Raw genomic sequence first — 26,101 nt, 5'->3', positions numbered from 1 at the left:
TGGTTCTTAAGAGTCCTTAATAATTTTAAGGAGTGTAATAGATCCTGAGACCAAAAAATGGGAGAACTGCTGCTGGGTTAGACAGTGCAAGGAAATGTGTTTTCTGCTATCAGTTTAATCTCTAGTGTACAGCAATTAAGGATCTCAGTTAAAAAAAAAAATCTTTTAGGCTAGGCACGGCGGCTCATGCTTGTGCTTTGGGAGGCCGAGGTGGGTGGATCGCTTGAGTGTAGGAATTCAAGACCAGCCTGGGCAACACAGTGAGACGCCATCTCTAAAAAGAAAAAAAAATCGTTAAAAATTCTGTCTCAATTTCTTTTTTTTTTTTTTTTTTTTTTGAGATGAGGTCTTGCTCTGTTGCCCAAGATGGCGTGTGAGGGTGCAATCTCGGCTCACTGCATTCTCCGCCTCCCAGGTTCAAGCAATTCTTCTACCTCAGCATCCTGAGTAGCTGGGATTACAGTGGTGCACCACCACGCCCGGTTATTCTTTGCATTTTCAGTAGAGATGGGGTTTCACCATGTTGGCCAGGCTGGTCTCGAACTCCTGACCTCAGGTGATCCACCGCCTTGGCCTCCTAAAGTGCTGGGATTACAGACGTGAGTCACAGTGCCTGGTCTTCAATTTCTTTTTCCTTTTTTTTTTTTTTTTTGAGACGGAGTCTCACTCTGTCGCCCAGGCTGGTGTGCAGTGGCGCGATCTCGGCTCACTGCAAGCTCTGCCTCCCGGGTTCATGCCATTCTCCTGCCCCATACTCCCGACTAGCTGGAACCACAGGCGCCCACCACCATGCCCGGCTAATTTTTTGTATTTTTAGTAGAGATGGGGTTTCACCGTTTTAGCCAGGATGGTCTCGATCTCCTGACCTCGTGATCCGCCCGCCTCAGCCTCCCAAAGTGCTGGGATTACAGGCGTGAGCCACCGCGCCTGGCCTCAATTTCTTTAAATTTTTTGAGGAACACTTTTAATACTACCTATATTATAACATTGAATAAAAGATTAATTTAAAACATCTCACAGTAACCTGGATTAGAATCAAGAACTCTAAAGAACTAACAGAGGAGCATTAATAATAAATTCAAAAATGTCCTCAATTTTCTCTTTTCCCTAATTCCATTCTTTCTCAAGAATATTAGGAAAATGGGTCCAATTTGTTATCAGCACAACATTCAATCACTGAGGTCTTCTGTTTATTGGAGATTAGTAGTCTAATCAATTTACCTTCATTGACTTACTCAATTAATGAAAATTGGATACAGGTGAAATTCCATGGCAACACTCATTCTAACTGCCTGCTGTGTGAACAAATAGCTCTCAAACTTGGCTGATGGTTGGATGTGTTGTCCTATGTTGTTGTCATTATGGTAAACTTCAGTTTAAATAAAATCAAGTGGCCACTTTCTTCCAGTTCACTGCAATAGCTATATGTCATAATAACTTGATATTAACAATTCATGTTACCTTATATAAAAAAATTGCTATGTGGCACAAAGTAGCCCATTATCATGCATGATTAAAGGCTTGATAACAATGGATTCATTTAAATTATTCCAGCTTTTTGAAAACTTAAGTTTCTAAATAGTAAATTAAAAAAACAGAGCCAGGCGCAGTGGCTCATGCCTGTAATCCCAGCACTATGGGAGGCTGAGGCGGGAGGATCACCTGAGGTTGGGAGTTCGAAACCAGCCTGACCAACTTGGAGAAACCCCGTCTCTACTAAAAATACAAAATTAGCCAGGCGTGGTGGCACATGCCTGTAATCCCAGCTATTCGGGAGGCTGAGGCAGGAGAATCACTTGACCCCAGGAGGCAGAGGTTGCTGTGAGCTGAGATTGTGCCATTGCACTCCAGCCTGGGCAACAAGAGCAAAACTGTCTCAAAAAAAAAATAAAAATAAAAATAAAAAAACAGTAAACCAGGTGAAATTATCCCATACTCTCATGGGTTAATAATGGCTAAGTGCTATTAAGTAATAACTCTGTGCAGGTGTACACATGGTGATTCGTATGTTTCAGTGCATTCACCACCACTTCCCAATACTCCAAAGATGTAGGCATTAGTATTATTCAATTTTTTTTTTTTTTTGAGATGGAGTCTCCCTCTGTCACCAGGCTGGAGTGCAGTGGCAGGATCTCGGCTCACTGCAACCTCCGACTCCCTGGTTCAAGCGATTCTCCTGCCTCAGCCTCTTGAGTAGCTGGGATTACAGGCATGTGCCACCACACCCAGCTAATTTTTGTATTTTTAATAGAGACAGAGTTTCACCATGTTGGCCAGGATGGTCTTGATCTCCTGACCTCGTGATCCGCCCACCTCGGCCTCCGAAAGTGCTGGGATTAGAGGTGTGAGCTACTGCGCCCTGCCCTATCATTCAATTTTTTACAAAAGTGAAGAAATTGATCTTTGCAGGATTTAAACTCAGACAGTATGAGTCAATAACCCAGGCTCTCAACCACTATCCTATGCTTTTTTTTTTTTTTTCTTTTTTTAAGACTGTATCTCACTTTGTCACCCAGGCTGGAGATCTCGGCTCACTGAAGTCTCCTCAACCTCCCAGGTTCAAGCGATCCTCCTGCTTCAGCCCCGCAAGTAGCTGGGACTACAGGTGCACACCATCACACCCGGCTAATTTTTGTATATTTTTGTAGAGACGGGGTTTTGCCATGTGGCCCAGGTTGGTCTCGAACTCGGGCTCAAGCATCCACCCCTCTCAGCCTTCCAAAGTGCTAGGATTACAGGCGAGAGCCCCTGTGCCCAACCTATCCTATGCTTTTAAAACAAATCCCTAACAGGTTTTTTTTTTTCCTTTTTTTTAGAGATGGGGGTCTTGCTATGTTGCCAGTCTGGACTCAAACTCCTTGGGCTCAAGGGATCCTCCCATCTCAGCCTCCTGAGTAGCTGGGACTACAAGTTTTTGCCATCATACCCAGATCAAATTCAGAGTTTTGAAATAGAAATATTTTCATTACAATTTTATCCTCATTTGCTTGTCTTTGCTGTTTTGGTTTCCGACTATGGTGAGTTGAATTGTTCCTCCCTCTGCCCCGCTCCCCAAAAAGATACACTGAACTCCTAAACTCCATCTCTGTGACTGTGACCTTATTTGCAAATACACACATTTGCAGATGTAATCAGGTAAAGATGAGGTCATACAGGATTAGGGTGGGCCCTAAATCCAGTGACTGGTGTCCTTCTAAGGAGAGGGAGAATGAGACACAGATACATAGGGACAGGACCGCCACATGAAGACAGAGGCAAACTGGGGTTATGCTGATGCCAGCTAAGGAACACCTAGGGCCACCAGAAGCTACAAAAGGCAAGGAAGGATTCTGTACTGGAACCTCTGGAGGGAGCGTGGCCCTGCTGACACCTTGATTTCAGACTCCCAGCCTCCAGAACTGTGAGAGAATCATTTTTTTTCCCAAGCCACCCAGTTGGTGGTCCTTTTTATGGCAGCCATGGGAACTAATACAATGACTTCCTGGGCTGCGGTCCCAGATGAACCTAGAGCCCAAGAGAGACCTTGACTTTTGTATCCCTAGGGAGATGGCAATCAAATGAACAGATGACCTAAGCACACTGAGCTCATAATTTAATCTGGGTTCTTGGGTTATTTTGGTGGTTAGTTTTCGAGTGAGATCATTGTGAATTGTAAAAACCATAATAATGAGACTGCCTGAAAGTTTCTGGAACACGGTAGAATATTAAGAAAAATACAGCAGGCTTTTGAATTGAATGTAATGATGATGACAGTAGGTTTTTAGGGGAGGGTGGCAGAGTGATCATCTGCAAAGGCTGGGCACTGACCAATGGGATGGCAGTGGGGGCCTGAAGATGCTCCCGCCCCACCAGGGAGGCAGCCCTCGGGCTGACAGCAGAGTGGTGTAGTGTTTTAAACTCCGGTGTGGCTGCCCAATGTGTGCTGATGCTGGCACATGGACGGGAGACTAGGTGGCCTGTCTGGAAATACTGGGGTTTGTCTCAGAGGAGGAAAGAAGGTTTCAGGGAGAAACAAGAAGACTGCTATACATTAAGTATCCTAAAGTTCAGACAGACCTGGGGTGGGGGCTTATGCCTGTAATCCCAGCATTTTGGGATGCCAAGACGGGAGATTGCTTGAGGCTGCAGTGAGCTCTGATTCACACCACTGCACTCTAGCCTAGGTGACAGAGCGAGACCCTGTCTCTAAAGAAAAAAAAAAAAAAAAAGTTCAGACATAACCTGAAAGATGGCAAATGATGCAAGTCCTTCTCTAAGTCCTCAGGTCAGAGGCAGACCCCACAGCTTGGTGGTGGAAGAGCAGAGGGAAACCCTGGGCTTCTTCCCAGGGCACATCCCCCAGGGCTAGTCTTTGAAAATTCCCATGAAGGCAGAGCCACTTTGGCTACCTGGGATCATACAAGCATCAACCACCCAGATGAAAATTATGGGCACTGGGCTGGGTGTGGTGGCTCACACCTGTAATCCCAGCACTTTAGGAGGCCAAGGCGGTGGATCACCTGAGGTCAGGAGTTCGAGACCAGCCTGGCCAACATGGTGAAACCCCATCTCTGCTAAAAATACAAAAAACTAGCTGGGCTTGGCGGTGGGTGCCTGTAATCCCAGTTATTCGGGAGGCTGAGGCAGGAGAACTGCTTCAACCTGGGAGGCTGAGGTTGTAGTGAGCTGAGATCCCGCCACTGCACTCCAGCCCGGGCAACAAGAGCAAAACTCTGTTTCAAAAAAAAAAAAAAAAAAAAATATATATATATATATGTATATGGGCACTGAATGGGAAGAAGGAGCTACATATGTGTGGCTCTCAGGTTACAAATCCTGTTTACCAGGAAAAAGCTGGTGCAACACCCAAGAATGAAGAAGTAAGTAACAGCAAGTATTTAGTAAATGCTTATAGTCCACTAGGCACTGCTCTAAGCACTGAGTATGTGTTAACTACCTTCTCCTCTCACAACAAGCCTGGGGGGCACAGTAATATCTCCATTTTGCAGATGAGGCACAGAAATGCTAATTCATTGGTCAAGATGGTCCAGCTAGGAAAAGACACAGCCAGGAGTTACATCTAGTCCTTTGACTCCAGGCTGGTTTTCTTCATTCTTGTGCTATATACTGTGTTACTCTATGGTATGTGCTGCAGTGTTCAAGGAGTGTTTGCATACTTCACGAGTTTGGTATTATTGCCAATTCCATTTTACAGTTGAGGAAATGGAGGCTCAAGGAGTTTTAGTGCCTTGCCTATGGTTGAATGGTTGGAGAATAGCAGATGTGAGACTCAAGTTCAAGTCCTGCAATCTCAACCTCCCCGCTCCTTCCACTACACCGCTGTGGCTGCTGAGCAGAGGACTCGGCTTGTGTGGAGGTGGTACTCTTGAACATGTTGAATCCGAAGTCACAGTAAAATGGTTAAGCAGGCAAAAGTGCAGGAAAAAACAAAAGCAAGCCCTCTGAGAAGCTGCACTAGCCTAGGGGAAACCTAGAGGTTGAGTGGAAATGGTGGGAGAGGGGGAAGAGGGTGAGACTCGAAACTGGTGGCCCAATGTCATGGGAAGGAACCCTGCAGACAGAAGGGCCTCTTAAGTCCAGTGCCATAAAGAAGTCTGGGGGGTCCAAGATAGTGGCAAGACCTGATGTTGGCCAGGAGTAGCTCATCTCAGTAGGGCACAGAGAGCAGACACAGACTCCAGGCAGCTGACTAAGCAGTGCAAACCCAGAGGCAGTAAGCTTGGATCACTCTTCAAATCCTGATTGTGACGGAAGGAGCAAGACAGCATGCTGGAGAGAATGAAAAGAGTTCGAGTCTTCAGATAACAGGGGACTCTCATACACGTGTAAAGGCAAAAAGGAGATGGTGGCGGGAACAAATTGAGGGGCAAGCCTCCTCTGGACTGGAGAGGGGACAGAACACCCAGGGCCATTTGTGGTGGTGGTGGTGGTGGCAGGGGCAGGCAGGGTCTGCCTCTTCATCTTGGAATGGACAGAAAGATGGAGCCAGAGATCACGCTTCCATTTCACAAACATGTATTGATGTTTGTGATAGCTCAAGTCACTTGCAGACAGCAGGTGTGGTGAGGGGACTGACGTCTTTCAAATACAAGCCATCTGTTAGGATCAGGTTGTTTGGTAAATAGGATGGAAGTCAGCCATTATCAAAATAGGTCTGAGGAACTTATAGAATGTTTATATTCTGTTTACATCACTTCCTAAAAACAAAAAACATCCTTTTCACTGGGACTCTGGCTGTATGTATGTCACAGGCACTCCAGGGAGCTTAATCAAGAAAGGAAAATGTCTTGTCTGGTTACCCCGGGTTCCCATGGGACCTGAGAACCCAGGTGCAGCCAGGAAGGGCTCAGGACAAGAGAGGCATCGGGAAACCGGCAGCTGGCAGCTCAGCCCCAAGTTTCTGCTGGTGACTGCTCTCTGTAGAATGGTTTCTCCATCTATACCGCATAGTGAAGATGGACCCATACAGGCATGGCTTTATATCTCTCCTTTGCTCAAGGGACCGGCCCAGACTGAATGTATTAGGATTGTTTTTCTTCTTCAGGATATGGGAAAAAAAAAAAAAAAAAAAAAAAGCTGCTCAAATGACAGCTTAAGCTAATTAGGGAATTTAATGGCTCAAATAACTGAAAATTCCAGGACAGCTGGATCCAGGTGGTCAAACATCAACACGAGGCAGCCTCTCTCTCCACCAGCGCCTTCACTGGCCACATTTGCTGCTAGTTTTGTTCTCTTGGGACCAGATGACCAATAGGACCTCCAAATTTCTATTCTTCCCCAACAGGCTGGTTCTCTGAGAGTCTCAAGTCTCAGAATGGGTTCCGGTTAGGCCCAGCTTTGGTTACATGTTCACGTCTCACCTACCTGTGGCCAGGTGGAAGGACTGTGTTCATATTGGCCAGGCCTGGGACATGTGCCTGATCATGTAGTAAGGGCTGAGGATAGACCAGTCCAAACACATCACAGTATAAGCAAATGCTCTATAAAATGTGTTTGTTGGGCGCAATTCTAAGTAGATAAGTTAACTCATTTTAATCTCAGGTTATCTTTGTTGTTTACTCATACAATAATCACATTATCCCTATTTTATAGATGAGGACATTGAGACACAGGTTAATGCATTTCACCCAAGCCCTCAGAGCTAATAAATTGCAGAGCTGAGTTGGTGCAGAACTTGCACTCCAGAAGCTGGGCTCCTGACCATCAGCAGAAGAGAACTGCTGCTACCAGAAAAATGAGAAATAGATGTTGGGCAGGCAGTAACAACAGATGTCTGATAGTCACTCTGCATTCTTTCTGCAGAGAGAATTATGTACCCAGCGCGGGGTTGGGTATCCATCCTGGCCTAAAAAGGGAACATGCCTGGGGGAACATAGGGATCAAGCTGTGCCAAGGTAGTAGCAAGGAGACTGCTTCTACTATGACATTGGACATGGACTAGTTCCAGGAGACAGGAGGGACAAAGGCCTAAGTGTCCTTCTACCATTATTTTGCAGTCAGGCGTCATAGGATTGGGAAAAGGCCATTTCAGTCATTCAGATAAAAGTAAAAAGCACTATTTTTTTTTTTTTTTGAGACAGAGTTTCACTCTTGTTGCCCAGGCTGGAGTGCAATGGCGTGATCTTGGCTCACTGCAACCTCCGCCTGCTGGGTTCAAGCGATTCTCCTGCCTCAGCCTCCCGAGTAGCTGGGATTACAGGCATGCGCCATCATGCCAGACTAATTTTGTATTTTTAGTAGAGATGGGTTTTCTCCATGTTGGTCAGGCTGGTCTCGAACTCCTGACCTCAGGTGATCCGTCCGCCTCGGCCTCCTAAACTGCTAGGATTACAGGCGTGAGCCACCTCGCCCAGCTAAAGCACTATTTTATACACTGTTAACACTGCGATTAAACTGCACTTCGGAATTACAAACAATGCGGAAAGTAAATCTATCTTTTTGCATATTCCTAACAAGACTGTCAGGAGAGGCCAGGCTCAGTGGCTCCCGCCTGTAATCCCAGCACTTTGGGAGGCTGAAGCAGGAGGTGAGGGGATCACTTGAGGCTAGGAGTTCAAGTCCAGCCTGGGCATCATGTCAAGACTCTATGTCAAGACTCTCTCTATACAAAAAATAAAATTAGCCAGGTGTGGTGGCACACACCTGTAGTCCCAGCTACTTAGGAGGCTGAGGTGGGAGGATGCCTGAACCCAGGAGGTCCAGGCTGCAGTGAGCCATGATTGCACCACTGCACTCCAGCCTGGGTGACAGAGTGAGAAGACTCTGTGTCAAAAAAAAAAAAGACTGTCAGAATTTCTTTTTTTTTTTTTTTTTGAGACAGGGTCTTGCTGTGTCACCCAGGATACAGTGCAGTGGTGTGACTTCAGGACTCACTGAAGCCTCCACCTCTGGGCTCACATGATCCTCCCACCTCAACCTCCCACGTAGCTGGGACTATAGGTGTGCACCACCATGCTCGGCTATTTTTTTATTTTTTTATTTTTATTTTTTTGAGACGGAGTCTCGCTCTGTCACCCAGGCTGGAGTGCAGTGGTGCAATCTCAGCTCACTGAAAGCTCTGCCTCCTGGGTTCACGCCATTCTTCTGCCTCAGCCTCCCGAGTAGCTGGGACTACAGGCGTCCACCACCATGCCCGGCTAATTTTTAGTATTTTTAGTAGACATGGGGTTTCACCGTGTTAGCCAGGATGGTCTCGATCTTCTGACCTTGTGATCCACCCGCCTCAGCCTCCCAAAGTGCTGGGATTACAGGTGTGAGCCACCGCACCTGGCCTTTAAAAAAATTTTTTTAGACATGGGGTCTTACTATGTTGGCCAGGCTGATCTTGAACTCCTGGGCTCAAGTGATCCTCCCACCCTGGCCTCCCAAAGTGTTAGGATTACAGGCGTGAGCCACCACACTTGGCCGACTACTCCAAACAATATGTAGTCTGCCACACACCAACTTGTTTTTAGGATTAAAAATGTATTTTCAAATATTCAGTGGACCACTGGCTTATTTTGATAAAAACAGAGCTCTGCTTAATGGCTACACTGCTATACGAGTTGCATATGTTCCTCAATATTCCTTTTGGTGCTTCCTGAGCCATCTGATACAGCTTAGAACATTGGGAGGCCAAGACGGTTGAGAAAAAGTAAATGACACCTTCCTAGAAAACTCATAATATAATGAGGCACATGTTCCATGTTAGAGTGCTGGAGAGGTGGGGAAGGTTTTGCTTTGTTTTTTGAGGTCACATGCTTGATTTCAGCAGAAAGGATGGAGAATAGGGAGAAAAAACAGAAGGGGCCCAAGGCAGCAGGCCAGGCTTCAGGGATGAGCAGTCTGGGATCTAGCGAGGTTTAGTAATTTCCCAAAGTCATCCCACTTAAAGAGTCAGAGGAAGAATTTAAATTTTCCATATTTGTCTGGCCCCAAAGCCCATACATGTTCTTTCTTGTGCCCAATGCTGGTTCTCCCTGCAAAAAGGGACAGAGAGAAAATAAAGACAAGAAAGGGAGGTCTTCGATAAAGGGAAAGCTGAGAGGCAGAAACACCACCAAGTGCAGGAGGTAAGAGAGAAAGGAAATACTAAGAGAGAAAGCGAGACGACCAAAAAAGAAAACGAAAAAGGAGGTAAAAGACCCTCACTGGTGGTCTTCCAAGTTCCCTGAAGTTACCCTCGAAGCCGCAGGCCCCACCTTCCGATGGAAGATTAATCTGGAGGCCGGGGACGCCGCCTACAGGACGGAAGAGGCCAGGAGAGGGAGGTTCAGGCCCCCGCCAGGCTCCCACCGCGGGAAGCAGGCTGGGGGGGGGGGGGGGGGCCCCCGGGAGCTCTTAAAAATATCAGCGCTTGCCGGGCGCGGTGGCTCATGCCTGTGGTCCCAGCACATTGCGAGGCCGAGGCGGGTGGATCACCTTTAGTCATGAGTTCGAGACCAGTCTGGCCAACGTGGTGAAACCCCCGTCTCTACTAAAAATACAAAAATTAGCCAGTCGTGGTGGTGGGCCCCTTAATCTAAGCTACTTGGAGGCTGAGGCAGGAGAATCCCTTGAACCTGGGAGGCGGAGGTTGCAGTGAGCCGAGATCATGCCATTGCACTCCACTCTGGGTGACAAGAGCGAAACTCTGAATAATAATAATAATAATAAAAATCAGCGCTCGGGCGGTAGGGGTGGGGGAGGTGGCAGTGGTTCACACCTGTAATCCCGCATTTTGGGAGGCTGAGATGAGCGGATCACTGGAGATCAGGAGTTCGAGGCCAGCCTGGCCAACATGGTGAAACCCCGTCTCTACTAAAAACACAAAAAAAGCCGGGTGTGGCGGCGGGCGCCTGTAATTCCAGCTACTTTGGAGGCTGAGGCAGGAGAACTGCTTGAACCCGGGAGGTGGAGGCTGCAGTGAGCCGAGATCGCGCCACTGCACTCCAGCCTGGCGACAGAGCAAGACTCCGTCTCAAACAAACAAACAAACAAACAAAATCCCACAAAAATTAGCTGGCTTGCTGGCGCAGGCCTGTAATCCTAGCTACACGGGAGAATGAGGCAGGAGAATCGCTTGAACCCGGAAGGCGGAGACTGCAGTGAGCCGAGTTCGCGCCCTTGCATTCCAGCCTGGGCGACAGAGAGAGACTCCGTCTCAAAAAAAACCGAAACAAAAACAAAAGCAAAAACCCAACCAAAAAATCAGCGCTCGGGCCCCCTCCCATGGCCGGCTCTTGGGGCGGGGGACTGGTAAGGGAGGTTTACCCCAGCTGGTTCTAACGTGCAGCCGCGCTGAGAGCGCAGCGAGCGCAGCGGGCGGTGTGGGGCGAGGGGGCCCAGGAGGAAAAAGAAGCCTGCCCCGGGAGGATGCCGGTCCCCGCACGGTCCCACTCAACGGACCCACTCCAGCCGCGCGCTCTGCCAGGGCCTGCGGCCAGGGTACCAGGCCCTCGGCACCTTCCACGTCCAGCGTGGGTCCTCACGGGCAGGTGCGTCTTGGCATCGGGAGGAGGGAGACTGGGGCACTGGAGTCTGCAGCGCCGCCTGGGGCCGGGGCTGGAGCCGAGCGCACGCCCAGAGCTCCGCGCTTCCGACTGCAGCCAGAGCCCGCCGCCCCCCGCCCCACTTTAAAAACTTGGACTCGGGCGCCACGTGTTCACTTCCCCCACTGTGCTTTAGTTGAAAAGGGTTTTGTGACTTTTCCACTCGACTGCCGCCAAGCGGGCTATTACGCCGCTTCTGACCCCACTGTGGAGACGCGGGGAAGAGAGTGACCATGCCTTCTTCGGAGCGAGCTGTCTCCATCATCCGCTAACGCGCCACCTTTAAAAAACAGGCACAACGCGCAAGCGACAAAGTCAGAGGCAGAGAGCGGCGGAGCACATGATAGAAAAGGTCGAGAGGCACATTCAGCGCCAGGTGGGTGGCTTTTCTCTCCCGCTAGGAGAGCCCGGGGCACCCCATGCTCTCCCTGTGCGCCCGCGGCAGTTCGGCACCCCGATCTCACTCTTGCTCCCGCCCCCACAGCGCCTCCCTCGGCGGCGGGGGAAACGGATTAAGTCGTCCGTGTACCTTGGGGACGCACGAGGGAAAGCCCCAGTCCCCCCTCCCGCAACGTCACTCCTCCACCGCGCCACGGCCCGGCCCCGCCCTCGCCGTGAGCTCTGGAGGCACCTGCCGGAGGCTGGGTGCCGGGACACCGGAAATGCGTGGCTCCGGGCCGGGGCCGCCCGCCCCCGCGTCGCGGGCTCTTTAAGGCTGGCGGTTTTCGCAGCCAGCCCGGGGCGGGGAAAGCGGAGCGCGCGCTCCACGCGGGACCGCCTCCCGGGCCGTAAGTACCGGCGTGGCGGCGCCTCAGCCCGGCCTAGACGAGCCCTGGGTGCTCCGCCGAGCAGCTCACGGCGCCCCGTATGGTCTGGGGATCCTAAGAGGCCCTGTGACCCCCCCCTCGCCTGGTCTCCCTCTCACCCCTGGAGGGTTGCCGCAGCTCCGGGGCCCCCGGGTAGGAAGGGCGCACTGGTCGTCCCGGGAGAGGGGTGAGTGGGGGGCAGCTATAGGGGGAGTTCGGGGAGGCCTCCGAGTCCCCGCTGTCCCCGCGAGCCGCTTGGAGGCCCCCAGTGTCGCTCACTTCCAGGGTCGGGGAGACGGAACTGCGGCGACCATGTATTTCTGGTTTATCAAACCGCTAACACCCAGTCTAAGGGCAGGTTCTGTCCCATTGTTATCACTATTGAAGCAGCCGATGGAGGAGGGGAGGTGGGTAGCGAAACCGTAGCGAAAGAACCCGGGCCGCCCGGCTGGCTGCAGCTGCAGTCCGGGCGCCCGGGTCTGGGTTGGAAGCGCTGCTTTCCGCGCTGCTTTGGGGCCTTGGGCGATCACCGCCGCTTCCGCCGCTTGTGTAGTTCTGAATTCACGGAGTGGTAGCAGTGCAGTGTATAGGGTATTCTGCGGAGGTTGGAATGTTCTGGGCTTTTTTTTTCTTCTTCCCCAAACACATCCGTTGACACAAATTCCGAGCCAAATCTCACTCAGATTCGGAAGAGCCATGCAAAAGAAATTGGACAAAGGCTTCCTCCACCTGTTTCTTTTTTTCGTTTGAACTTGTAAACGACCGTAAAAGCATTTGGAGTTAGTTAAGAACAGATAATGTATCTTTTGGCCAGAGCGTCACCCAGGATTCTTTTGCACGGCAGGTCTGAGCAGAGGGCGGGGTGCAGGCGGAATGGCCCTCGTGCCCTATGAGGAGACCACGGAATTTGGGTTGCAGAAATTCCACAAGCCTCTTGCAACTTTTTCCTTTGCAAACCACACGATCCAGATCCGGCAGGACTGGAGACACCTGGGAGTCGCAGCGGTGGTTTGGGATGCGGTAAGTAAGCCCTGGGGGACCTCTGAAAACGTCCACACTTGCAAGACTGGCTTTTATTTTTAATTTTTTTTAGAACAGCTTTATTGAGATATAATTCACATAGCATACACTTTACCTATTTAAAGTGCACAATTCAGTGCGGTTTTAAAAATACAGTATATTCACAGAGTAGTGCAACTATTACCGCTTCAATTTTAAAAGTTTTACTATCACTGCCACTCTCAAACCCGTATCCCTTAGTCACTCCTCTTGTTCCTCCACATAGATTACATTTTAAAGGCGTAAATGAAAGCTGAGGAAAGTTAATGACTTGCCGGAGAGGATAGGAAGGAAAGCCCCCAACTGCTTTGGACACGAGTTAGTCTTTTTTTTTTTTTTTTTTTTGAGACATAGTCTCGTTCTGTTGCCCAGGCTGGAGTGCAGTGGCGCGATCCTGGCTCACTGCAGCCTCCGCTTCCTGGGTTCAAGTGATTCTCCCACCTCAGCCTCTGGAGTAGCTGGGGCTACAGGTGCACGCCACCACACCTGGTTAATTTTTGTATTTTTTGGTAGAGATGGGGTTTTGACATGTTGGCCGGGCTGATCTGGAACTCCTGACCTCAAGTGATCCACCTGCCTCAGCCTCCCAAAGTGCTGGGATTACAGGCGTGAGCCACAGCGCCCAGCCGAGTTAGTCTCTTTATTTCACAGAGTATTGTAAAGTGGCAGAGCCCAAAATGGAGATTATGTGTTTTCTTTAAGTTTTCCATAGTTGTAATTGTTAAAAAATTGTAACTGCTTTTTAACTTCTTCCTTTCCCAGCCCTGTTCTGACTTGAGCCCTCAGGATCTAGCCCCACACCTAGGACTCAGTGGGAACTCAATTAATGTTGAATGCATGATTGGCATAAATACAGTTTGACAGTTTTAACATTGTTAGGGATGTTAAACACGTAGGAATAAAAATCTCAATATATTCTAATGTAGTAATACCACTTCTAGGAATCTAGTCCAGGTAACTATATGAAAGTTACTCTGGTAATAATAAAGATATAGGCCTGGTGTGGTGGCTCACACCTGTAATCCCAGCAGTTTGGGAGGCCGAGGTGGGCGGACCACTTGAAGTCAGGAGTTCGAAACCAGCCTAGCCAACATGGCGAAACTCCATCTCTACTGAAAATACAAAAATTAGCCGTGGTGGCGCACACCTGTAGTCCTAGCTACTCGGAAGGCTGAGGCAGGAGAATCGCTTGAACCTGGGAGGCAGAGGTTGCAGGGAGCTGGGATTGCACCACTGCACTACATCCTGGGTGACAGGTGAGACTACATCTCAAAAAAAAAAAATAATAATAACGAGGAATGGGAAGACTCGTAAATGCTCACCAAGAAGAGGAATTGCCAATTATACTCACAGTATGCGGCTGTGAGAAATAAATTATTGTAACAAGTTATGTTAGCTTTATACACTTCTTTCTGTAGGGTCATAAACAAATGTTAAAACCACACATCAGGTATCCAAAACTTTGGCCAAAACTTACCTTCTGATGCCCAAAACGTATGGTGAGGGCCCCTGTGGGGCGATGACCGTCAGTGACGCAGTTCAGAGACCCTTGGGCAATGTGTTGCTTTTTCCCTATGGGTGAAGTTGTGGCTTTGCTGACCTGAGTTTGGTTTAGGAACTGGGCATTCCCTTAAACAAAATCATAGAAATTGTTCATGTCAGTTCTTGCAGAATAGTTGTGTAAACTTCAAGCATAAAAGTGCTGTGACACAGTAAAAAGTTATGCTTTCCAGGCTGGGTGTGATATCTCACGCCTATAATCCTAGCACTTTGGGAAGCTGAGGCAGGAGCTCAGGAGTTCAAGACCAGCTTGGCCAACATGGCAAAACCCCATCTCTACCAAAAAAACTACAAAAATTAGCTGGGTGTGGTGGTGCACGCCTGTGTCCCAGTTACTGGGGGTGCTGAGGTGGGAGAATCGCTTGAGCTTGGGAGGTGGAGGTTGCAGTGAGCTGAGATTGTGCCACTGCACTCCAGCCTGGGTGACAGATGGACTGAGACTCCATCTCAAAAAAAAAAAAAAAAAAATTAAGCTTTCCAGATCCAGCAGGACCCCATTTAGTGTGGGCATCGTCTCTGGGCACTGCTGTGGGACCCTGTGCTTGCTCTAAGGGGGAGGTTACCTTGCTGCACCAGCTAAGTTCCTGTGTGTGTTGTTAAGCTGGGAATTGAACCTCAAAGTGGGAGAGGGGTGTGTGTAGCTGACCTGAAACCCTGCAGCTACTCAAGCACATGTTGACCTTAATCGTCATCACACTGTGTTTTCACTCAGGCCATCGTTCTTTCCACGTATCTGGAGATGGGAGCTGTGGAGCTCAGGGGCCGCTCTGCTGTGGAGCTGGGTGCTGGCACGGGGCTGGTGGGCATAGTGGCTGCCCTGCTGGGTGAGTGTCATGCATTGACTCCTTAGTGAGCAGAACTCATTGAGAGGTGCATTTGCTGTTTTCTTAGCGCAAAACCCTTTGTGGGTTTTCCCCTTACTGGGTTATTATCTTTTGCTTATACTTATGAGTTGTGGGCCAACTGCTGGGGCTCTTAACTCCAGTGAGGCTAACGGGCTAATTTCTCTCTCTAATTTCTGTCTCTCTCTCTCTCTCTCACACACACACAGACACACACTCTGTTATTTATACTTCCCATGGGAGATTGCTCTGCCTCCTTCAATTCTGTGATGCCAAATAATACGATCTTAAAGTGAGTTGATTCAAGGAGAATAATCTTACCCATGTATAGAGTTTTTTTCACATTCAGGGGCTTTCTTTCCCATACACTATCTGATTTAACCCTGTGAGGGAGATAGAGCAGATAGTCTTTTCTTCATTGCTGAGGAAACTTTGCTGGTTTTTCTCTTGTAGGGAGGGCTAGCCCCCACTATAGTTTGTACTGACTTCTTATTTTTAAAATTGTATGAACAGTATACAGTTCTGACTTGATATCAAAGTTTGTCATTTTAAAATTTGGTATACACACATTAATTGAGGCTTGGAGCTAAAGCATTTTTAGGCTTCATTGTTATTTTTATTATTGACTATTGACTCATTTCTATAACTTCTGACATACATAGTTCAAGCTATCTAACCATAAGGGTAGACCAGCTTTCAAGATACAATGTATAATGTTTATCACTTCCATATTGTCACCTGGTGCTCTTGTTAAAATGCAGATTCTGATTTAGCAGGGCTGGACCGGGGCCTGGGAACCTGCATTTCTAACAAGCAGTAGAAATGTCAGTAGTGATGCCGACACTGCTGGTTCTCAGACCACACTTGGGTAGGAAGGATCCAGGATTCCAGAGTATTCTAAACCCATCGCATTATCTACAGATATTTGAGGACCAGCTAAAGCCCCTCTTTTGTTCTGCCTGTTTTCCAGAAACCCAATACTTTTTCACTATTTCTTTTTCTGCTTAGCTGTTGCTTTCCAAAATTCAACAGGGAGCATGGGCAGGGGTGGTGGTTAAAAGTCTGTGTAAATTGACAGAGGTTTCCGTCCGTCTTCAACCACAGCACTTAAGTCATCGATGAAGCCCTTGCTGGTACACTGCCTTTTATTCTTTTCAGGTGAGCCTTAGAACATTCCCGTGTATGTTAGGTATTATTTTTAATTTTCATTTTTGAAACAAAGCTGGGATTCTGGGAGATGAAGCTACTTTCTGAAGTCCTGATCACTGGAGATCTGGGACTCAAAACCAGGCTTGTTAGACACAGTTAGTTGTTTTATTTTATTTTATTTTATTTATTTATTTTTTGAGATGGAGTCTCACTCTGTTGCCCAGGCTGGAGTGCAGTGGCATGATCTCGGCTCACTGCAACCTCCGCCTCCCGGGTTCAAGCAATTCTCCTGCCTTAGTTTCCCTAGTAGCTGGGACTACAGGCATGTGCCACCACGCCCAGCTAATTTTTTATTTTTGGTAGAGATGGGGTTTTACCATGTTGGCCAGGCTGGTCTCGAACTCCTGACCTCAGGTGATCTGCCCACCTTGGCCTCCCAAAGTGCTGGGATTACAGGAGTGAGCCACCGTGCCTGGCCTGTTTTATTTTTTTCTGTAACACCAACTTCTCTCTCTGCTGATATAAGAGTTACTATAAGGGGAAATGAGGTTTCTTCTGTTTCCTCCTGAGAACCAGGGCTTCATGCAAAACTTTCTTGGCTGGTGTATAGACATGTCAGTGTAGCAAAGTGCATAGGCTTAGTTATACTTGGTTTTGACATTTCTTTTCATTCTTACTAGTCGTGTGATCTTGGGCAAGTTGCTTAACCTTTAAACATTGATTACCCCATCTGTACATTGTGCATAATAGTAATATTTACTCCACAGTGAGGAACCAATGAGATTGCATGTATAACATCTGCTGGCTCATTGAGTGACACAAAGGAAGTGCTCCACGAGTGTTGATTACTCTCTGAGTACTGCTTTTTCTGATCTAGCAATCTGGTTCTCTGGGGTTGGGAAAGTCAGAATAAGATATTTCAGATACCACCACAGAGTTACCATTAGCATTTTGGTATGTTTTGTTTCTCTCCATCTCTATTTTTAATCATAGTTGTAATTATGATTATATATATGTAAATATATATGTCTGCATATGTGTGTTTTGTGTATGTGTATACACACACCTATACAAATGATGTTTTCACATTATGTCATAAGCATTTCTCTGCTACTGTATGATTTTCATACTCACTATTTGTAGTTGCTACAAAGTGTTAGGTTGGAGAAGTTTTGCTGTTGGAGCCTGAGGGTAAGAAAATGTTAGTCTCTTCAAAATAGAATCAGTGAGTACTAGAACAGGTAGTGATTTTGAAATGTCAGGAAGAGATTAATTATTATTCTTTTTAAAGTATATTCTCTTTTTGTAACCTTAGTCATTTATTCCTGAATTTGGGGAGAACCCACCAGAAGCCTGGCGGTCCACTGTGGATGGGGCAGTAAACAGGCTGGCAGGTGTCTCCGGAAGCTTACGTTCTGAGTTTAGTGGGTAGAGGTAAAGAAAGAAGATTTAAAAAAAAAAAAAAAAAAAAGCGGTGCTATGTAGATATTAATATAGGGTGATGAGACTTTCCTGTTAAAAACCAGCTGCTAATTCCTGAGTAGTTCCTGTATTCTGAGGACTGTGCATTACACCCTTTCATTCTCACAGTCACCCTGCATGGTTAGTAGGCCTTACCTACTTATAGCGCCCTTCCAGTGGTGAAAGGGAGGCTTCTTGGAGGGTAAGTAACTTGCCTGAGGTCACAAAGCTAATGGATTGTACTTAGAATTTGAATCCAATCTGACTCTCAAACCCTCGTTCTTAGTTTGAAAATCTCCCTGGTCTTATGGTACTTGGAACTGTAGCAGTCCCCCCTCACCTGTGATCGCTTTTCCTGGCTTCAGTTACCCACTGTCAGCCTTGGTCTGAAAACAGGTGACTAGAGTATGATACGATATTTTTTAGAGAGAGAGAGAGACCACATTCACATACCTTTTGTTGTTGTTGTTTTTGAGATGGAGTCTCACTCTGTCACCCAGGCTGGAGTGCAGTGGTGCGATCTCGGCTCACTTCAATCTCTGCCCCCGCCTCCGGGTTCTAACGATTCTCCTGCCTCAGCCCATTGAGTAGCTGGGATTACAGGCACCTGCCTCTGCACCAGGCTAATTTTTTTTGTATTTTTAACAGAGATGGGGTTTCACCATTTTGGCCAGGCTGGTCTTGAACTCCTGACCTTGTGATCCACCCATAACTTTTATTATGGTATATTGTTATAATTATCTTGTTTAATTATTTATTGTTTATCTCTTACTGTGCCTAATGTAGAAATTAAACTTTACCATAGGTATATACATATTGGAAAAAGCATCTTATATACAGGGTTTGTTACTATCTGTGGTTTCAGGCATCCACTGGGGGTCTTGGAACGTATCCCTTGCAGATAAGAGGGAACTGCTGTATCCATAGAATAAAAACACCCCATCTTGAAGATAGGAGGATGCTGTAAATTGGGGTGGGGTCAGGGAATCTGAATTTTAACAGTTTCCCATGTGATTTGTTGCCCAGCCAAGCCTGGGGACCACTGTCTTGAAATATAATGCTCAGGAAGATACTGTCTTTGATTTTCCTGTAATTCGAGTGCAAATCTCAGCTGAACTTATGGCTTGTGTGTTTAACTGAAAGCTGGATATCTATACCTGGCTATTTCCCAGCACCTCAAATGGTATCTGTTTAAAGCCAAACTCTTTTCTTTCTAAACTTGTTCTTCCTCCTTTATTCTGAGTTGGCATCGCCTTCTAAGTAGTCACCGCCCCCACCCAACTCCTTGACTCCCCGTCTACCTCCCCTACCCCTTGGAGTCCCACTGATTCCGTCTTTTAACTATTTCCTGGATCTGTCTCTCTCTGTCCACTCCCACTGCCTGGCTTGAGCTCTCATCATCTGTCACCTGCCTGCATGATCACATCACTCTTCCACCTGGCCTATCTGCCTCTGTTTCGTCTTTTTAAACCTATTTTCTCAATAGCTGTCAGAGTGGCCCATCTAAAATGCAAAATTGATGGCATGACCTGTGCTTGAACACTTGTTTGCCTTCCCACTGCCTGCCTGCAGGCTAAATCCCAGGCGTCTTAGTAAGGCTTTGTTATCGCATCCTGCCTGACTCTTCAGCCTCACTTTTTCTCAGCAAGATTGGAGTGCATGAAGTTCCTGGGACACACATCCTGCTCTGGCCTGTCCCATCTGCCTTGGATGCCCTTTCTTCACACCTTTTCCTTGGTTCATGCCTCATCTTTTAAGCGTAAGCTCAGATTTCCCTTCCTTTGGGCATTTTTCTTTGACCTCTGCTCCTCTTGAAGAATTTCTCCTTTGTGACCTCATGATTCCTGCACACACTCATGTTTCTATTATTTTTCTTCCCACACTGCATCACAACTGTGTTTATGTGTCTCTCCCACATGAGACTTTTGAGCTGTGGGTAAGGACTTTCTTCCTCATCTTTGTATCTCTAGCACATAGTATGTGCTCGAATGTTTGCATAAATAAGGTGTTATAAAACTAAAACGAAAAGTGATGACACATGTTTATACATTCTCTTCCCATTACTAATGGACAGCATACTGTGTTGTCCTATTGGGTCAGTCTCCACTAGTCTTTTCTGAACTAAATACTGTCTCACCCTCCTTACCCAGCATAAATCTCACAGGCAGTCATTTTATCACCATCTTCATGTACGGTTGACACCGACTCCCTGCCTTTCTTTGCTTCAAAACAAGCCAGGTTAACTGCAGCCTTCCACTGTCCCTGGTCTGTGCCTCTGTGGCTGAGTGGGGCTGAAGGAAATGCTGCTGCTGGGTTTCACTGTATTTTTTCTTTTGAGATGGGAGTTTTACTCTTGTCGCCCAGGCTGGAGTGCAGTGGGGCGATCTTCACTGCAACCTCTGTCTCCCGGGTTCAAGCGATTCTCCAGCCTCAGCCTCTTGAGTAGCTGGGATTACAGGCGCCTGCCACCACGCCTGGCTAATTTTTTGTAATTTTAGTAGAGACAGGGTTTCACCATGTTGGCCAGGCTGGTCTCGAACTCCTGACCTCAGGTGATCCACCCGCCTTGGCCTCCCAAAGTGCTGAGATTACAGGCATGAGTCACCGCACCCAGCCGGATATTCTGTTTTTTTAAAAAACATCTTACTGCCTATCTCTCACTTGAATGTAAGTTGTATGAGTGGAGAGGTTTCTGTTACATGGCTGATGGTAGTCATTCAGATATGTGTGGAATTACAGGGGGTGGTCAACTGACGTTAAGATCCTATTCAGACTTCTGGAATACCTACCAGGTTAGAAGTAGCCTTTGAAATGCCTGGGACAGGCATTAGAGAAGGCCTTTATCTATGAGCTGGTAAAATGAATACTGAGGTGATGTGCAGATGACTCAGTCACTCCAATATTGCCTGCAGAGTGCTCTGTGTACTGTTAAGAAATTCAGAGATACAGTTCTAACTCAAACCTTGGAAAAGGCTGTCTGCATTTTTTCTTTTTTTTTTTTAAAAGAGATAGGGTCTCGCTCTGTTGCCCAGGCTGGAGTGCAGTGGCATGACCATGGCTCATTGCTCACATGACAAAATACCAAAAATAGGGAAAGCCTGTTTTGTGAGGTTAAAATTTTAAAAAAGAATAATAGGGCTGAGTACAGTAGCTCATGCCTGTAATCCCAGCACTTTGGGAGGCCAAGACGGGTGGATTGCTTGAGCCCAGGGGTTGGAGGCCAGCCTGGACAACATGGCAAAACCCTCTCTGTATGTTTGGGGAAAAAAAAACAATCATAGAAGAGAGACATTGGCTATTAAGAAATCCCAGTCCACCTCTCCTTAGGCTGTTATGAAGCAGCCAATCTATATGTGTTTATGTAATACATATATAATCACTGAAAAATTACTGAATTGTATGACAGTAATGTAAGTGAAAATACTTGTTCTTTAAGTGGTAAGTTAAAGTTGTTCTTTTCTTTTTCTTTTTCTTTTCTTTTTTTTTTTTTAGACAGAGTCTCACTCTGTTGCCAGGCTGGAGTGCAGTGGTATGATCTCGGCTCACTGCAACCTCCACCTCCTAGGTTCAAGCAATTTTCCTGCCTCAGCCTCCTGAGTAGCTGGGACTACAGGCACGTGCCACCATGCCCAGCTAATTTTTGTAGTTTTAGTAGAGACGGGGTTTCACCATGTTGGCTAGGATAGTCTCGATCTCTTGACCTCATGATCCACCTGCCTCGGCCTCCCAAAGTGCTGGGATTACAGGCATGAGCCACCACGCCTGGCCTAAAGTTGTTCTTTTAAGTGCAGCCTTGACCTCCTGGGCTCCAGTGATCTTCCCACCTCAGCCTACTGAATAGTGCCACCACGCCTGGCTAATTTTTTAATTTTTTTGTGGAGATGGGATCTCTCTATGTTGTCAGGGCTGGTCTTGAACTTCTGGGCTCAAGTGATGCTCCTGCCTCGACCTCCCAAAGTGCTTGGATTACAGGTTGAGCTACTCGGCCTGGCTGTCTGCAATTTTTATTTTCAGAAAAGATGAAAACTGTCATTGAAATCTATCCATTGGGCAACACACTGTCTAGCAACGAATGGTCAAAGTGGTAGGTTCAGGCTTGTAAAATCTAACAACTTGAGCATTTTCATCAGTATCTCATACTAGGACTGTAAATGTCAAATTGAATTACTGCCCTAACTTATGTGTCAAGATAAGAAACACTGAGTATCAGCTGCCACTGAAATAGTGCTTATTGCAACTAGTCTGGAATCCTGTGGGAAGATTACCTATGAAGATTACAAACTGAAGAAGGATGCAAATGGAAAGAATTTTATGAAAGATTGAAACATAATTTTAAATTTCAGAATTTCTGGGGTCAGAAGTAAAGAGTACTACACATATTATATCTTTCCTACAACGTAGATGAGGTGGATCCGACCTGACCTTATGTGCTTGCTCCACCTTAAGGTCTTCTCTTACCCACATTGGTTCAAAAAAAAGGATCTTTTTGTCAACAACCCATAAGAAACAGTTTGATTTCCCTACACTGTGTGTAGAAACTTAGCATTAAGAACAAGCATTTTAACCTACATTAATAAAATTAAGTAATTTTTAAGCTTACAATTTTTCAAGAAATACATAAAACATGTAAGTTGGCTGCTTCGTAACAGCCTAAGGAGAAGTGGACTGGGATTTCTTAGTAGCCAATTTATTTCTTCCATGATTCTTTTTTAAACTGTAACCTTACAAAACAGCCTTTCTCTGTTTTTGGTATCTTGTCATCTTTGCAATAATAGTCTCCTCCCAGATATTTTTTTTTTTGAGACTGGGTGTTGCTCTGTTGCCCAGGCACAATAACAGTTCACTGCAGCCTCGATCTCCCACACTCACATGATATCCCATCTCCGCCTCCTGAGTAGTTAAGACTACAGGTGTGCACTGTGCTTAATTAAAAAAAATTATTTGTAGAGATGGAGTCTTCCTGTGTTACCCAGGCTGGTCTTGAACTCCTGGGCTCAAGGGCTTCTCCCACCTCAGCCTCCCTAAGTGCTGGGATTACAGGCATGAGCCACCATACCTGGCCTGCTCCCAGATATTTCATTCTTGGATTCCATTTTAGCCTGCGGCCAACTGACTTAAAGATAATGACCCAATGAATAAAGTATGGGCCAGCTCTGTTGGCAGAATTCAGAAGCATCAGCCGTGTCACTGGTTAATTCTACTTTTTTTTGAGATGGAGTTTTGCTCTTGTCACCCAGGCTGGAGTGCAGTGGCGAGATCTCAGCTCACTGCAACCTCTGCCTCCCAGGTTTAAGTGATTCCCCTGCCTCAGCCTCCCGAGTAGCTGGGATTACAGGTGCCCACCACCATGCCTGGCTAATTTTGTATTTTTAGTTGGCCATGTTGGCCAGGCTGGTCTCCAACTCCTGACCTCAGGTGATCCACCCGCTTTGGCCTCCCAAAGTGCTGGGATTAAAGGCATGAGCCACCACACCCAGCCAATTCTGCAATTTATAGGCACAATTTTAGCAAATAGCAGGTATGTCAATAGAGGCAAATCAAGAGTCACTTCTACCAGTAGTTAATGCAAAAGGAGCTGTGAGTCATTTTTCTATTGCAGCTGTCCATGAAAGGCGTGATTGATATTCTGCATATCAGATGCAATATTTAAGAGACACTCTACATTTAACTTGACCCCCTCTCTACCTAACAGAATTGTACTGATGTACACATCACTTTTTCTTTGTTCCACATTGTAGGTGCTCATGTGACTATCACGGATCGAAAAGTAGCATTAGAATTTCTTAAATCAAACGTTCAAGCCAACTTACCTCCTCATATCCAACCCAAAACTGTTGTTAAGGAGCTGACTTGGGGACAAAATTTGGGGAGTTTTTCTCCTGGAGAATTTGACCTGATACTTGGTGCTGATATCATATATTTAGAAGAAACATTCACAGATCTTCTTCAAACGCTGGAACATCTCTGTAGCAATCACTCTGTGATTCTTTTAGCATGCCGAATTCGCTATGAACGGGATAACAACTTCTTAGCAATGCTGGAGAGGCAATTTACTGTGAGAAAGGTTCACTACGATCCTGAAAAAGATGTACATATTTACGAAGCACAGAAGAGAAACCAGAAGGAGGACTTATAATTGGCTATAATTTATAAGAATATTGTCATTGAGTGTGTCACTTAAGGTCTTAGACTGCAAATCTAACCATATTTAATGAAATGTCTTACTGTACAAAAAGTCTAAGCCAGAGGTTCTCAGGGGAGAAAGCACATGTGCAGTTTTAAAACAAAGCAGTGCTTTGTCCCATTGCTGTGATTTTTAGTCAGACTTTACTCAGTCTGAAATGCAATTAACATTAAAGGATTAAGTGTGAGATTTCGATTTATGCTATTTGTGTATCCCATACTCCTCCCTTTTAATAAACAGTTTCCACTGATGATATGAAGGGCCGGTATAAAGAAGTCTTTAAATGAGTAAGCTTTCTTTGGTAAGATTAAATCTTACAAATTATTTTTAAAACCTTCTGATATATACAATGTTTAGCCGAGTTTTCTAATTTTCTGGATGTAAAACAAAAGGTTTAACCTATACATTCCTTGAGCTGTTAGTGCCATTTAAATCTTTTGCCCTGTTTAGGTCCTAAACACTTTTAGTTAGTTGAGTAGGATATGAGCTTTTTTGGGTCTCATATGCTTTTTGCCTTAATTTCAGGTATATATATATATAAATAAAGGAATTAAGTAAAAATAAAATTTCAGTTACTTTTTAAAAAGCACCTGAAATCTGGCCGGGTGCGGTGGCTCATGCCTGTAATCCCACCACTTTGGGAGGCTGAGGCGGGCAGATCACCTGAGGTCAGGAGTTCAAGACCAGCCTGGCCAACATGGTGAAACCCCATCTCTACTAAAAATACAAAAATTAGCCAGGCGTGGTGTCAGGCGCCTGTAATCCCAGCTACTCAGGAGGCTGAGGCAGGAGAATCGCTTGAACCTGGGAGGCAGAGGTTGCAGTGAGCTGAGATTGCACCATTGTACTCCAGCCTGGGGGACAAGAGCGAGACTCCATCTCAAAAAAAAAAAAAAAAGCACCTGAAATCTTGAATAGGTTTTCTATTTCAAGTCAAGAGCTGAGGTTTTCCCCTTCTGTTTTACCCTTGCTCAAATGTCTTAATGCAGTTCTTTCCCAAGCTTTCCCTGCTTCCTTAACAACGCATAGGATGACATTAAAAGTTTTAAATCTCATCCCTGCTTGAGAGGTTAGCTTCCCACATATAAGCTCCTTTTGTATTGTGCTTGTAATTGCTCATTCAATGTTAGTATTGCCCTGTAGAGTGTAAGCTCCTTGAGGGCCAAGAATGCTTCTGCCTCTTCCATTGTTGCTTCCCCAGTACCTTCTGTATATTTCATAACCAAATAATGAAAAAGATATATTCCATTTAAAGGGCATTGACTTTGGGTTAAATGATTGTTATATTGTTTTAGGATTATCTATGATACACTTTGACATCTCACACACACACATGAACTTTTTACAGTGCAAAAGTTTAAACAATAGTTTAAATTTAGACTGCAAGAATATTATAATCTCAATATGGTATTTGGTACTAGAGATAGATATCTTTTATAAAATCTTAAACATAGGACGTTCTCTTCCTTTTGAACCTTTATCCCAGAGGTGAAAATATCCAATATGTTGTTTTCTGCATATATCGAAGTAGTAGTTTCACTTTAATAAAGATGGATTAAAAGTTGTGAGCATTCTGTGATATACCAGTTCAACACAATTCTAATACACATGAAATGGAAATATCCATAGCTTACTGAATCCATAAAATGTCAGTACTGCACCATGAATATGAAAGATTGTTTAAAACAAAATAAAGCCTGGCAGTATCACCAACACCATAATGACAAGCCAGTTCCACTTAGGTATGTTATTGGGAATGCATATTCGCTCTGTCACCCAGGCTGGAGTGCGGGGGCACGATCTCAGCTCACTGCAAGCTCCGCCTCCCGTGTTCACGCCATTCTCCTGCCTCAGCCTCCTGAGTAGCTGGAACTACAGGTGCCTGCCACCACGGTCCGGCTAATTTTTTGTATTTTTAATAGAGATGGGGTTTCACCGTGTTAGCCAGGGTGGTCTCGATCTCCTCATGATCCACCTGTCTCAGCCTCCCAATGTGCTGGGATTACAGGCGTGAGCCACCGCGCCCGGCAG

The 26,101-nt window shown here is 46.2% G+C and overlaps 1 protein-coding gene across 30 annotated transcripts in view; it reads left to right on the top strand.

The window, feature by feature from the left end:
- The first annotated feature begins 11,170 nt into the window (after positions 1-11,170).
- The window catches only part of METTL21A (methyltransferase 21A, HSPA lysine), a 42,295-nt gene continuing 27,364 nt past the window's right edge, over positions 11,171-26,101 (top strand). For 3 of the 30 annotated variants that reach the window (XM_063695154.1, XM_063695166.1, XM_063695161.1), the window contains exons 1-3: positions 11,264-11,385; positions 12,660-12,835; positions 15,147-15,258. In XM_063695154.1, coding sequence (XP_063551224.1) covers positions 12,689-12,835; positions 15,147-15,258 — 259 coding nt within the window. In that variant the 5' untranslated portion in view covers positions 11,264-11,385; positions 12,660-12,688. Of the gene's footprint in view, positions 11,386-11,523; positions 12,003-12,042; positions 12,223-12,659; positions 12,836-15,146; positions 15,259-16,380; positions 16,435-23,624; positions 25,636-26,101 lie in introns of those variants that run through there. The other 27 variants (XM_063695155.1, XM_063695162.1, XM_063695145.1 and 24 more) reach the window with 26 other exon arrangements.

The sequence above is a fragment of the Gorilla gorilla genome, chromosome 11 (assembly GCF_029281585.2).
Source record: "Gorilla gorilla gorilla isolate KB3781 chromosome 11, NHGRI_mGorGor1-v2.1_pri, whole genome shotgun sequence".
NCBI classification, from domain to species: Eukaryota; Metazoa; Chordata; class Mammalia; order Primates; family Hominidae; genus Gorilla; species Gorilla gorilla.
Note: the sequence above shows the minus strand (reverse complement) of the source record. Positions and strands in the feature narration are given on the sequence as shown.